The sequence below is a fragment of the Lepisma saccharinum genome, chromosome 1, assembly GCF_977018435.1.
Source record: "Lepisma saccharinum chromosome 1, izLepSacc3.1, whole genome shotgun sequence".
In the NCBI taxonomy this organism is placed as follows: domain Eukaryota; kingdom Metazoa; phylum Arthropoda; class Insecta; order Zygentoma; family Lepismatidae; genus Lepisma; species Lepisma saccharinum.
In genome coordinates this window covers 41,668,848-41,683,704 of record NC_139229.1, presented here as the reverse complement: position 1 = coordinate 41,683,704, position 14,857 = coordinate 41,668,848, and the positions used below count along the sequence as shown (strand labels likewise).

The 14,857-nt window shown below is 38.1% G+C and overlaps 1 protein-coding gene across 1 annotated transcript in view; it reads right to left on the bottom strand.

Annotated features, from left to right (window-relative positions):
• mAChR-B (muscarinic acetylcholine receptor) overlaps positions 1-12,786 on the bottom strand; it is a 195,104-nt gene extending 182,318 nt beyond the window's left edge. The window contains exon 1 of the mRNA XM_083144624.1: positions 12,660-12,786. Coding sequence (XP_083000750.1) covers positions 12,660-12,775 — 116 coding nt within the window. The 5' untranslated portion in view covers positions 12,776-12,786. The remainder of the gene's footprint in view (positions 1-12,659) is intronic.
• Positions 12,787-14,857: the final 2,071 nt, after the last annotated feature.

Here is a 14,857-nt window from a genome sequence, read left to right as displayed (position 1 = left end):
CGACTGGATTTCAGCCACCGCATGCGGTTATCAACGTTTAAGACTGAGCCTTAAAGGAAGCTCAAGTGGCACACGATAGGAAACCGTGCACGCAAGAACCTTTAAACCATTTCAACGCTGCTCAATTGTACATTGGAGAGAACTGAAACCCAGCACTGGTTCAAAGAGACTGAATAACGACATTAAACATCTACCGAAAGGGAATGACGTCAGTAATTTTCATACCATCATTAACTTTGAAACGTTTTAAAACATAGGCCAACAACCTAAAATGCTTGAATGTTTATATTTTCCGACTACATGCATGAATAAAAACACAAGGAATGTGCAGGCTAGCTCAGGAGGCCAACATATTTATGCCACTGACTCTCATAGCATCGACACCGTAGGGTCAAGTTGAGTTCTGGCTTTCTTTTGTGTCCGTGTGCAACCTTTCATAAATTTCATCCTATCAGTATTCATTCTTAAGGTCGCGATTGACTTAAAGAGGTAGAAAAGCGACGTAAAATAAGAAAACTGAAAAAAAAAATTAAAACACATCCACAAGAAAGGCTAGGTTATGATACAGCAATGTCTTCCATGCATTCAACTGCACATAAACTATTATTCACATGATATTTTAACTAGATACTCTTCTTTATTGTGATAAATAAAATTTTAATTTCTATATGTTTCATTAACATGGAGCAAAAGAGAAAAACACAAAACAATAAACCATGAAAGAAAATGATAATTATGCACACACTATGGATAGTTCTTCCATGAGAAGAACGCATTTCACGAAATCGTCCATAATTGGTCAAGACAGTAGCTAATATAGAATTGGCGTCCGAATCTTCAGTTCAAGATAGGCTTCATGCTTGTGGTGAGAAAGCATAGACCTTTGGAAATCCGGGTCAATCTCAGCTTATCTACATAAATATAACATATTCAAAATTACGAACACATTATTGGTTTGATTTGTAAGTGGTGTGCGAGCCTCCGTGGCTGAGTTGTCAAAAGTTCCCATGTTCGAACCTTGGTCAATAATGGTCTCATTGTGTTTGTCCAATCACAGTTTCAACACTTCGTCATTTCTCCTCATTGTCCCGATTAACCCAAGAGTTAGAAAAGTGACGTAAAGTAACACAAATAGAAAGTCTTCTCATCTGGAATACAGGATTCGTTTTTAGTATTTTTTTTATTTAGCGTCACTTTTCGTGACATTTTTGGCTTATCGCGAAGATGAGGATGAATTATGATTGAATGCAATTGATGAAGGGACCTCACGAAGAAAACTCGCACAGAAAATGCAATTGGTGGCTTAATTAAAATTGTTTTGAAGGAAGGTATGATTTCACAAGTCAAGGGCAATTTTCAAAAAGTTCATTCGTGTCCACTCATCAAAGATTTCCCTGCAGCCTTGTGGATTACAGAAGCAACTGCTGAACCTCACGATGCGTCAACAGCAGGCTGTTTCCACTTGGGAAAGTGCTAATATTTACATATATTTAAGTGTTCAGACGAAACTTGTATGTAGGTTAGGTTAACATTAAGTTTGGTCACGTTTTCGGTGTTACTAGGTGGATAGCTCTTTTTGTGTATGAGTTGGGTTTTATTATCATGTGAACATACTAAAATGTTTATAAATTACGTGTAAATGTTCTCATAAGGTCAGAAATAATGTCTAAGTTACTTAGAACCGCAAGGCAATAGTTTTCTTGATTGTCTGGTATCATGTACCAAAAAAAAACGTACTTCCAGAGATGAAGCCACACATACGCCAATAAGTTGGCATGCCCCAAAAACAAAAAAGCTTAATTTGCACAGTGGCAAACACAATGCTGAATGAAATAGTCAGCTGAGTTTTGTAACGCCACTAGTTCAGACTCCCTACCCGATTAATAATAACGTTACTGGCCTTACACGGAACAAATTCCAGTTATTGCCCCACTCCTGAGAGCACGAATAAGACGAGCAAACAATCTGCCTCAGGAAAACATCAGCCGTTCGAAACGGGAACCAAAGATGGAGGACAGCAGCCCAGATTGGAAGCAATCTCCCGTCAGTGTGCTCACCCTTGCTCACATCTCCTCGTAAGTTGCTTCATTGTATTAGTAATATGAATACGCATACCTATTAGAAATGTGGACAATGTAATTGGCTCTACCTCTGACTCGCCGCCAATTGGTCAACGGGACCTACCCTCCTAGAGGAAAGGCTGGTAACTGCAGTCGCTTTCCCCCTCCATGCAATCCCGTCCCCTCGCACGCGTTCATTAGTCAGTCCTCCGGAGTCACTACAGCGCATTCGATTTACCCTGAGCTCTGGCATGCGCAAAGCGGGAAATGTTTGTCGTGACTCATAGGAGCAGTGTTGCAATGCGCGGAAGTTACAATTCTACTAGACATGAAACTGGCAAAAGCTATATGCTGTTGTCTCATTAAAAAAATTACTCTACGAATAACACACTTGTCAAAATCGTCCACATCACTTTAAATTTATTTCTTCTGCCTGGTTTGTTATGCGTTACTAATTCGTTCCCAGTTAATTTGTAGCCATCATTTTCGTTTCAAAGTACTTACGGACATATCAGTAAGTGCGGAAAGACGCTTTTGCACTTGTTTCACGTTGAACGTAAGACCACTGTCAGCTTCTTTCTTCATATAGCTTATGCACGTTAACATAATTTAATTTCTCTACTTTGTGAATCACTTTGCTTTCTCCAATACTCTTTCCAGTTTTCACCACATCTTCCGTTGAATAAAAACACCCTAAGCAACACAGGTCAACATTCACCTTACTCGTGGTTACACGATCTGTCCCCCACCCCCGCCCTGGAGAGGAAGAGAAGGGGAGGGAGGATGTCTCTTTCGCCAAGGGGGCTTAATCAATGTTGGTTTTACCGACAAAAAATCCCCTGTCATTCTTTTCCTTGAACTATCACCTTCTCAAACTGTCGCTAAAAAAAAAAACTTAATGCAAGTACCGAACACCCCTACCAATAAGCTCTGAAGCGATTATGGATGTAGGTAATTGTTAAAGCGGTTAGCAACTCTGCTCTCAGTGGAAAACTCGCATCGTCGCGCTGGCGGCAGGCTTCTGCGCAGGTGAAGGCCAGAGCTCAAGCTAAACCGAATGGTCTGTACTTGCGCAGAGACTTGCTTTCGTTCGCCCGTTCCAGAGATAGCCGGGACTGAGAATATATGACGTTAAGATGAGACTTGGATTCGCCATTACGCACCTGAAACCAAGCAACGTCGGGTTGGTACCATTCCAAATCTCCATCGACGAAGAAGGCCAAAGTAAGTGATAATAACAGTGTTTGGGAATGTGCGTGAAACAATTTTCGTCGACCATCTTTAAAAATAATAAACCATCAAGGAGAGTGTTAGCCAGTCTAGTTCGCTCCACCTTTTGACACTTGGTGTAGAAACAAGTGTATCTCGGTGTAAGACTGGTGCAAGGAAATGACGTTCAACCAAGTAGACGATAAGCTGTGTTCAAGGTCACAAGATTCAACAAATTCCTGTCTGCTGCTTTAAATGTTCATTTGATTAGTTAGCACCCACCACGTGACCCTACACCGCTCCAGAACGTGGTGCAGACACCAAAAAAACTACTTGACATCAAATCAATGAAGTAGACGAGTAGGTGTTGCATCGTGCAGAGATAGTCAAGAAATGCAACGAACTAGGCTGGGCTAACATTTAGAATTGTTACAGCGTTCAGGGCATGAAATCAAGATAAGACAACCACATGTGGCTACAGGAAGATTGCTTTTCCATGGCGACAATGGGCCATCCCACACTGCAAGTGTTACCATGACTAAAATTCACGAGGTGGGGTCTAAATAGCTACATCATCCGCTTTATCATCCGTTCGATTTACATTTATTTCTAAACCTGAAAAAAATGCAGTTTGAAAGAAAATTTTCGAGTAACAAGTAAGCACCGCAACCGAATTGCGCACATTTTAGATCCAGAATTGCACACAAATCTCACTGACCTGTTTTGCGCACAGATTTTGATCCAACGTTGCCACTTTGATAGCTTTAGAATCCGTGCGCAAAACTGTTTTTTTCTTTAGACAAGAAGAGATATAGAAATTAGAAATAACATAGTAAATCTCATAAGGATAGGTTAAGTTAGGTTAGGTTAGGTTAGGACGAAACCTTAATTTACTTACCGCCACTGTGATCACTTCTTATTTTCCCGAAATCGACGATACTTAATCACACAAGCCAACCCTTTTTTCAGTAACACATAATCGGAAATCCGCCATTCTTCAGCGTGAGAAGGCAATCCACACAACCAAGACCAGATACAAACACTTCTGTCAATCGAAGCTCTTGACCTTCGGTATAAATACGGAGATACACCGACCATTACATTCTAGTCCACCAATCAGGTTCATCCTTTATGCCTATCTAATGCTACCCTTCCAGCAAAAAACACGTGGAAGTCCACAAACACACACAAACAAACACAACAGAAGTGAGAAGGGCTTGAGAACATTTTACATCTGACAACATCGACTCATTTTTTTGTGCGCAATCCCATACATTGTGACAGCTTGTCAACTGCTTATCAGATACCACTGATAAGACCGGAAAAGTGTGCGCAATCCCGATGTAGCCCAATGAAGGTCACCGACACTGAAACAAAGTTGCAGCATGGCAGAGTACTGGTCGACGAGTCCCCCTTCCTGCTGCTCCTAGCGTAACTTCGTGAATGCAAATGCTTCTCTGGTAGTACAATGAAACATGCATAGATGTCTTAGATTTTAATGACTCTCCTTGTATGTATAATACAATGTATTGGATGCAATAATATCACGAAATTACACGCTCCTTCTAAAAACAATCCACACACACTGCGCATGCGCAAGGCAGGCATGCCAAGAACGTACGACAAATGACATTTTGTCCGAATACCGAAAGTGGCTCTTTTGAGTTCTAAAACTAATTCAAACAAACTGGTCTGCAGAGGTGTACTGAACTAAACTGACTATGTTCAAAAATATATTAATTTCAACCTGATAAAGTTTTGTTGTTTTTTTCGTTTGAACACTGTATCAATCGGCCCATGTAATGCGAACAAATTAAAGTTTGGATGAAATTACGTTTTCAGTAGGTTTAATGATGAAAATGAGACTCGCTGCTTAAAAATATTTTTCCGGAATGAAGTTTTAACTACAAGGAAATACGACTCACAAGAACTTATATCCTCAAGAAAAAGGAAATTTAAATTAATGAATAACAATGAATAATGAATGCTAAGTAGGAACCTAAAGTCTGAAATGCTGGAGAGGAACACGGAACAAATTGGCTCTTATAGGAAGAAGGAACCGGAACAAATGGAAAGTGAGAATAAATCGACTGACTGAGGCAGAGGTGAAATATTTCGAAAAAAGAAGAACTAACGAGAATGGTCTAAAAGCATTGATTGTAAAGGAAAGTAGGAAAAGCGTGACTAAGAGGTGAAATTAAAGAATGATGGAATTTAGAAATAAGATGTGTATGTAAGAGACGAGAGTCACGAATAGTTGTAGAGAACTAAAAGGCTGAAACTGTAAAATGGAACTCTGACTAAAAGTTAAAATGAAAAAAACAGCTCTATAAGGAAGTAATACAATGTGCCGAAGTGTAAGAAATCAAAAAAATGATAATTGACAAAGCGTAAAATGCTGTGAGTGTATTCTTCAAGAGAATATATTATTTTGAGGCAGGAAAGATCTATATAAAGTGATATCATATAGATACATGCACATGCACATACATACAGGGTGATTTGTAATTCGACCTATTCCTGGAAAGGGGTAATACTAGAGCACATTTGCAGCAAATATGACCCTATGCACCGGTGGTCGGAAATCAATGGGTTTCGAGTTATTGCAGTTTGTAGATTTTCGTGACATATTCCAACTTGCGACCAAAAACTACTAATTCTAAAAAACAACTCCTCCTGGGCATTTAATTGACAACGTAGCGAACAGCTGACGAATGAGTGACTACTGGGAGAAAATTCATGCCCAAAATTCCCATACTCACAGAAAGAAACAGTCATTAGATCACACGTCATGAACAAATTTGGAAACTATCGTTTAAATCGAAGAGGGTTTACTCAAAAAAATAGTAACACACTTACGTTAGTGTAAAAATTACGGAAAAATTTCCTCGTTTCATAAGTTCTCTAAAAAGATACAAATATTGTTAACTGTCACACGAGTTGGGAGAAAAAATCTGAATAAAAAGCGGAGAAGGCGCGTTGTCCACGAAACAGCAGCCCGCTCACCGGGCAGGTGGGAGCGCGTCTACCGGCATTTAGACCCACATCTGTACGCTGACCTGGGCACTGGACGCGTCAATGCTTCAGTATCCAGATAGCTGGTGTCCAGTTTGCACGTGTTTGTGAAGTGTTACGGTGTTAACAAGTGTTTTAGATCGTTTTGTTTTAGTTTACTTATTACTGGTGCTTTTCTGCAGTCTATTAATGCCACGTACAATTTAAAACAACGCATTTTTATGTACGACTCTTACGTCACTACGAATTCTTGTAGGGAAGTCAGAAAGAGTTTGGCAGCAGAATTCCAAGATGTTCCTGTTCCACACTGAGACAATGTTCGAGAACTTATGAGCAAATTTAGGGAAACAGGGTCTGTTCTTGATAAGAAGCGAAGGGTGAAACGGCGTGTGCTTACTGGGGAGATACTAGACGACGTTGGAGCATGATTCTTACACACTTTTCAAAAAATCACTCCGGCGCTTTGCAGAAGAAACAGACATTTGCATGACGTATGCATGGCGAGCTACCAAGCTTTTAAAGCCATACATTAGAAGAATTGAAAGAAAATATCAGGAGAGAATTTGAAGTAATTTCGGAAGACATTCTGTGTGTGCTACTGAAAATTTCTTAAAAATATGCCGTAAATGTTTTTCCAACACCTCTTTTAACAAGCTATGTGCTCATTTTGATGTTAACTGTCCGTGTAATTGCAGGAGCTTATTTCATTACATAGCTAGTGGTTCCATTTACGCGGATGTAGCATCCACGCGCTCTCGCTGCCCGGTGTAATAGCCGCCGATGGAGTATTGCGCGGAAGACTCTACCCTGAAACGCACGTAAAATTGAGGGTAAAATTACAAAAATTATTTGTACCTTTTTCCTTCCGCGTCGCTTTTTTTACCTCTAGTCTATTCGTGACGATGAGGTTGGTAAAACGATAATATAATTAAAATTATGAGGTACAAGACCAAAATTAGGCTTGTACTTGAACCCTGAATGATGTAAGAAGTAAGAAGCCACGAAGATGCACAACGGGGTCATTCGAGCTGAGATGTTCCATTACGAGTGCCTAGCGACAGCCTTAGCAACTTGGGACGAATAAGCTAACAGCACCAAACCTGACCTGCTTAACCTATCCACGTCACATGCGTGTACGTGTTATGGTGATAACATGAAATGAATGAAGGCCAAACGCAAACACAAGTCCCATAGAGGATTATACTGGTCGTGGGACCAGACGCCAGAGCCTCGCTAGTCTGAGTAATGCAATCCAGGGTGTACTACGTGGAAGGGAGGTAGACATTTTGGTTTCTTCGGAAAGTATCAACCCATACACCCTTACACTCTCACAAAACAAACTACTACATCAATTTGAGAGAGGAAGGGATTATGAAAAGAGATAAAAGGAAATGAAGAAATTGTTGTCCACAATAAACAAATCTGAAGTAGGTAAAGAAAATGAAAAATATAAGGGGCATTCCAATGTCACGGGTGGGACACGCTGACTACATTATTTTAAATTAAAGTAACTATTCTACTGATACTTAAGAAACATTTTTCCTACAGATTTTGTGCAATGAAATACGATACTTAACACTATTGATTAAACATAAGTACCCTTAAAATACCTTCCCAGATTTATAGCTATAAGTGAACAATTTTGTGTCACGGGTGAGATAGAAGGAACATTGTTTGTTTACTTAATAAGAAATTTATTTTAATTTCTGTGAATAGTCAGATGATGAAAAATAAATTATTAAAGACAAAGAAAGAAGGTTGATTGATTGATTGAGTAAGGCTAATCGGTACTGGACCTACAGTTTAAAGTGGGATCCGACCCATTATGTGCCTCCACCGGGTATCGAACCCGTAAAGAGAAAAGGTAATTGACATTTGAATATTATAATGGAGTTAAGGGGGAAATGTAATAGTTAGAGAATAAATTAGTTGTTTTTTGGTGTTATACAATAGAAAACAAAAGTAAATAAAAGAAGTTTAAAAAATATATAATAATAATAATAATAATATGTGAAATATCTCCTAACTTACTTAAGTAGCCTCCCCGATGGCGCAGTGGTAGCGTCCTCGCTTTGTAATCAAGGGTTCGATACCCGGTGGAAGCCCATAGTGGTTGGGATCCCACTTTAAACTGTAGGTCCAGTACCGATTAGCCTTTATGTGCATAAAGTGGACTTAAAACAACAATTTAAAACCTCCTAACTTAATTATGTATAATACATGAATTTTTATGCACATGACAAATTTAGATTGTTCACTCACAAGATATTATAAAGTTACAGCATTGCATTTAATTTTAAAAATTGAGATGCAGGAGCACCTTGACATGGAATAAACATAATTAGAACGAAACGAAAATCAAATCTCGTGATTACATTGCATAGGTGAAAAGCACCCAGTCCCACCTTTGAGCTGTGCTGGAGGTAGACTCTGCCCAGATGTTTGCCCGCGTACCTTGAGTGTGTGGCCATGCAGAAGTCTCTGCGGCTCAACCGGCGTAACATGCGGAACCATTGAATCGGCCTGTCACCATAGTAACAGAAACACGCTGCGTTCGATGTGTCGATATTGACTGGAAAACTTTTTTCTGAGCGCCACCAATGAGCTCCTTGAAATCGAGGTTAAGAACTTTGCATTCTTCCCCTACTTATTATAAGGTGATAAGGGTGGATCGAATTTTACAAGTAAGGGAAATTAGGGCATTGGTGGTGTTGGCGATAGGGCTAGAACGTGACGAATTAGTTGATTTTAGAACGCATTGATTTTGTCGACGGTACTGGCACGATGGAGCTGTGGTTACGGTACGTGACCAATAACGGTCGTCCACTCAAGGTATTTTAATAGCATACCGATTGCTGGCTGTCATATCTTTGATAGTTTTATAATTATATTTTTTGAATATATCCATTCTGTTATAATTAAAAGTGCATGTGGTTAAATAAACACTACATTTATAAAATATAAACTGTTAAGTTAGGCCTTGGTTGATCATTTAGGCATCCTTATACTCTTACTCTTAACACATTCATAATTTGAACGAAAAAAACATTTAAAATTCCAGTGTTTCCTTCGTTAATTATTTGTCAACTAAAGTTCTTGCAAACACTATTCAACTCCCTCCGCATCCAGACATATCACATCTCATATCACACTGGCTGACAATTCCACTGCGGGGACAGACGGTTATCACAATTTTGCCACTGGGATAAAAAACAAACAAAAAAAAACAGTTTACTTGATATAGAGGAAAAAGGTGACCTCTATGCCTATTATACAACAATATGGAAAAATGAAACAAGGAACAGTATGTCCTAGAAGTCTCCGTACCCCTACTTGCATGTGTCTTGTTGGGACAGTGTTGAAAATTGGCCGGTAGTCGGTTGTTGGGGATTATTTCGTTTTCGTGGTTGGCAACCCTGCCCTGAAGGTCAGATGGAACGCTCGCTCGAATCCGTGTCAGTTATTGCTCCATTACTCAATGCATAACTACGCCTAGTGACATGTGTCAGTGCACAAACGACAACGCACGGGGAAAACTATGTACTGTAACGTAATGTATATAGTTTGGAAGTATGTTATAATGCAAATGAATAGACACATATGTTACAGTAATAAAAAAATATCACATATATATCTGGGGTTAACATGTGTATAATACGGGGACATCTCGGACACTCTCTATAATATTATTTAGGATTGTATATCTGTGGTAAATCCCAGTGCAAATAACATTTGCGATTTGTATTTATTAAAGGTAGATGTAGGTCACTACCAGATCAAGAAAGTGTAGGGCATTACCCCCATACCACCTATACGCCTTCATGGCGTGATGCTAAGCATAGGGGAGCACTTTACCTTTCTTATTACGTAGGTCTGACGATATTTGTTTCACGCTGTGGCATGTAAAAATGCAAGAACTAAAAAAAAGACACCTAAGATGCCAATGAACGACGTTACGACAGAATTAGCATGTGGAGTGATGTTAACGAAAAATGAAAACATTTGGTTTAAAATATGATTCCAAGGTGGAAGAAGAAGTCGTATGTAAAATGACTAAACTTCTCTTTGTGAACCGTATTTTATGTTTCTGCATTCATCCATAAAACTTTTTCTTGGCTTATACGGTCTATACTTCTAAAAGGCGGCTGGGAAACAACGAATCAGCGATAAGTTGAATTCTCTTCGACAGACATCGGGCATTTTCGAGCCACAAGGCACCGCAAGTTCCTGGGAGACGAAACAAATGAGCGTCGGATACGCACTATGTTGCCAAACGTACTGTAAAACGGGGATAGAGAGAGAGAGAGAGAGAGAGAGAGATTTGATCAGCGTCGTTACGGGATAAAAATTGTACAATAGTACACAAACACGGAAAATTAGTACACAAGACACTCACTGTACAAATAAGCCAATATAAACAACTGACAAAAACAACTGACTTTTTTTAAAATATGAAAAATATATAACTTTAAATTTATTTTGAAAATGTAACAACATATTCTTGCATCTATCTACGAACCTGAATAGTAACTCTTGATGTGTGCTAACTCGTAAATCGTATTTCTTAATTTTATTGTAAATTGATGCTTTAGATGTCCTTCGAGTGGCAGTCCTCAATGCTCCGATGCCACTTCTTTCTTCCTAAGGCCGGTCCGGTAATAGGCTTTTATGCATGTTTATCTAGCATTCCAGAGTAATATAAGTGCCACTTTTTTTTGGCTAAGTTGCGAAGATCGGGGTGAGTGATGATATGATGAAATTGATGAATGAACACTTACAAACATCCATGTCCATACCGGGATTCGAACCCGGGCCCCTGGCGACGTAGCGCGATTTGATAACTACCTGCTTTTCATCCATTCGTTCACAGACATATAAGTAAGTGACTTTAGGGACACCCCTTATAATTCTGGTCTATGTTTATAAGAACTTTTGCCACTTTTTGAAGTATTCAGACATGGATTTTCTTCCATGTGCTACGTTACTTTAATGCAAGATCCAAATATAGGAATTCCTTTGAAGTGTACGTAAGCTAAAGTTTCGGTTTATCACGCAAAGTCGTCTGCGAGTTGTGCGATGGGAGCAGTCAGGTGATTGATTGGTTGTTGCATATCTGTAGGCTGAATTACAATGAGGGGGAAGTTGGATTAAATCAAGAAAATAATGGACTTGTATGGAAGGATACATTTTGTGATACTGGTTTCTATCCGTTCGTCAAACCGCAAGGCTTGTATAAACTGTATTTTTCTGAACTACCTCATAAATCAGTGTATTTTACACATTCATTGCTTCACCGCCGAGATCTTAAACCCAGAAATATCTGCGAATGTTTGTTTCAATCACAGTGGCCGCGGTTGGTAAGTCGGTAACGTGCCTGGTTGCCATGCTAGAGGTCCCAAGTTCGATTCCCGGGTGGTTCAAATCCGGGAACTTTGGAAGCGACCCCGATGCCCAACTAGGATCGAATGACGTGGTTAGCTGGGGGAAACCCTGGGGGGTAAAGACGGTCAGGGGCGTGATGCTGATCACATTTATCCCCACTCAAGACCGGATCAAGAAAGTATGTGGCGTTACCCCCACCCAGATATGATAGTTTGTGAAACTCTTTTGATTCTTATGTTTTTTCACTATATGCAACTGTAATTTTCGGTATTTTGTATAAACACGTTCATGTATGAAGAGCAAAACACTGTTTTATATCGTTAGAAAACCAGTAAAAAATACAATTTAAGCTACCATAGTGGAAAAAAATAATAATTAATTGTTAGAAACAAATGTTATGTAAGCCTTATGTCCAGAACTCGGTTCCAAATTTCCATGGTCCTCAGCTCTTATCTTGAATACAGAAAGAAATGCACGAAGTCACGATTAACTCAACTGATAAATTATGGTTATCACTCATCGCACACAACTCATCAGCACGGAATGATTTAGTTTTTTAGTTTAGGCTTGTTAGGTTTAAATTTCTTAGCATAAATACTACATTTATCCAAACTACTAAAGTATTTAGCCTGACGTCAGAAGAGGAAGTACGATGCTTGATAAAAAGGTCTCTTGAGTTGGTTGCTATAAATGAGACCTATAAATTATAACTGGGCAGAGCCTATTTAAGTGTCATGAATGTTCTCCACTAAACGTTAAGGTAAACTTAATCACTAACACGTTTGGAGTTAAGTCTTTCGAGGTCAGCAATGTTTTCAGAAATCCTGTTTTTTAGTACAGGGCAGCGCAACTCCTAGGAAACAACAACCCCAGACTGTAGATTCACTGAAATCCTGAGATCAGTAAAGGTAAAAGTCATTATATATTGCACTACAACTCCTCCAGAGGGAGGCATACACGAGTATTAATTGGGTTAAGAAAATCTATACTTACCATTGCAAGATGTAATCAACTCCGATGGAGTAGATGGGGGTTGTTTTGTTAAATCCTTCGGTGGAATTGTTCGAGAGGTCGGTGTAGTTCCCCCCCTGCTCCTCCCCCTCCTCCATGGTTCATCCAATTAGCTACAGACTCCTCTTCTCTTCCGCTTCGTTCCCATTCTCCCCTGTCTGCGTATATGATCTGCAAGAACAACATGCACGGGATTAGTTAATTACTATTGCAAGAAGCTCGAAACCACGTTTAAGTGAGACGACTTTGCTCTATATTGGAGAAGCTAGGAAGTCAGGGGGACGTTGCCTGAAACGAATGTATGGATGTTAGAGTTGGTATCGTGGTAGTACATTAGGTTATCGGTATATGTACTGGCAATACTGATTTATTTGTGTCCTTGATCAGGAATTGAAATCTGCTTGAGTTTTGGTTTTAAATACACTGTATGCAAAAATCTCATTTGTGAACAATTTATTCTTGTTCTATCACGGCTGACCATATATTCCTATACAAACTTGTCAATGGTATACTTGAGTGTGAAAATCTTATACAGTTGATAAACTTTAACGTCAATTATAAGGTATTAAGAGTAAGACAACCATTATACTGCAATAAATCAAACACAAAATTCCATCAAAATTCTCCAATCATTAGATTATTAAGTAAACATAATAATATTGTCCCGAATGGAATTGATTTGGATTTTGCTTTTAATATTAAAAACTATCTATATAGTTTAAACAACATATTAGATATAATATACAAATAAAACAGATCTAATTCTAGAGTGATTTATTTATAGTCTCAAATACAATTTATAGCTTTCTAAATTTTGTATACATATAAACGAATTCAAATTTGAACTTTTGCTTTGTATTGATTATTCCTGTTTCCTATTTAAATAGTGCTATTCGTATAATTTCTTTATTCTTCTCAAGCTTTTATAGTTTGTTACTTGTTTATGTTTTGTTTCTTCTGTCCTTTAGTTTTCTCCTCTGTTCAAAATTTGTAATATGTATATGTATGTAATTTTTTGTATTTGTGTAACTTTTGTATTTGTATAACTTTTTGTATTCATATTTATCTAATGTTTTGTGTAATAATTACTATGTGTTTGTATCATGTATTATATATTTATGTAAATTATATTGTATATAGCAAATTGTAATGCCTATTGTAATTGGAGCATTCGCTCTGTTATAGGCGATTGGTTAATAAATAAATCATGTTGACGATATAAACCACATAAACCGGTTTGCAAAATTATGTTACGGTATCTATTTTGAAATTCTTTTCTCATAAGTTTTCCAAATTTATTTTTAAAATTCCATTTAATATATTATATTTTGTTAATTTTCTTCAATATCTTTTTGGTGTTCGAACTGTGAAATATGACTTCCCAAATATACAAAGTTACCTGTTCAATTATATTATCATTTATCACTATTTCCATTATAGTATGTTATTTTTCCTACCTTTAATTGCTATTGATTTTGTTTAATCCTCTGAAAGTTTCGTGTTATAATTTGTAAGAATTGATTGAAGTTTGAAAAAATTCCTTACTGGATAATCTTCACTTGCTGCCGTCATAATCTGGTCATCTGCAAATATTATTATTATTATTATTATTATTATTATTATTATTATTATTATATTATAATACGCACTGATAGGCTAATCGGGATTGAACCTACAGTTTAAAGTGGGATCCGAAATATTGTGCAATGTGCCTTTACAAGGTATCGAACCCGGGAGTGCTTGATTAGAAAAACTGAAATCGAAATCTGCGTTCACTCAAGTGTTAAGCTACAGAGTATCGCCAGCTGTGCTCCTCATCACAACACCACTCTCAACTACTACGGAAGTGTCCCGTATTATGTTAAAAGTGAAATTAAGAAGTTTTGAGAAGGATAGATAGGAAACTGCTTTTGTCTACTGCGGAATACTTATAATTTTAAAGATTTTTCTCATGACGAATATAATCGCCAGTCAATCAATATAATTAAATGGATATCGTTAGCTGACTGCTGCGGACATTGGGTATACATTCCAGAAAGAATCGGATGCGGTTGGCGAGATTCGTGAAAAACGAGATAATGTTTTTTTTTATCTTTCACAACGAGAAGTGACGCGGATTGTGACACAAAGCGGGGTTTTCAGGGGATTGTGTGAGAGAGCTTTCCCTAAACGAAATCTGA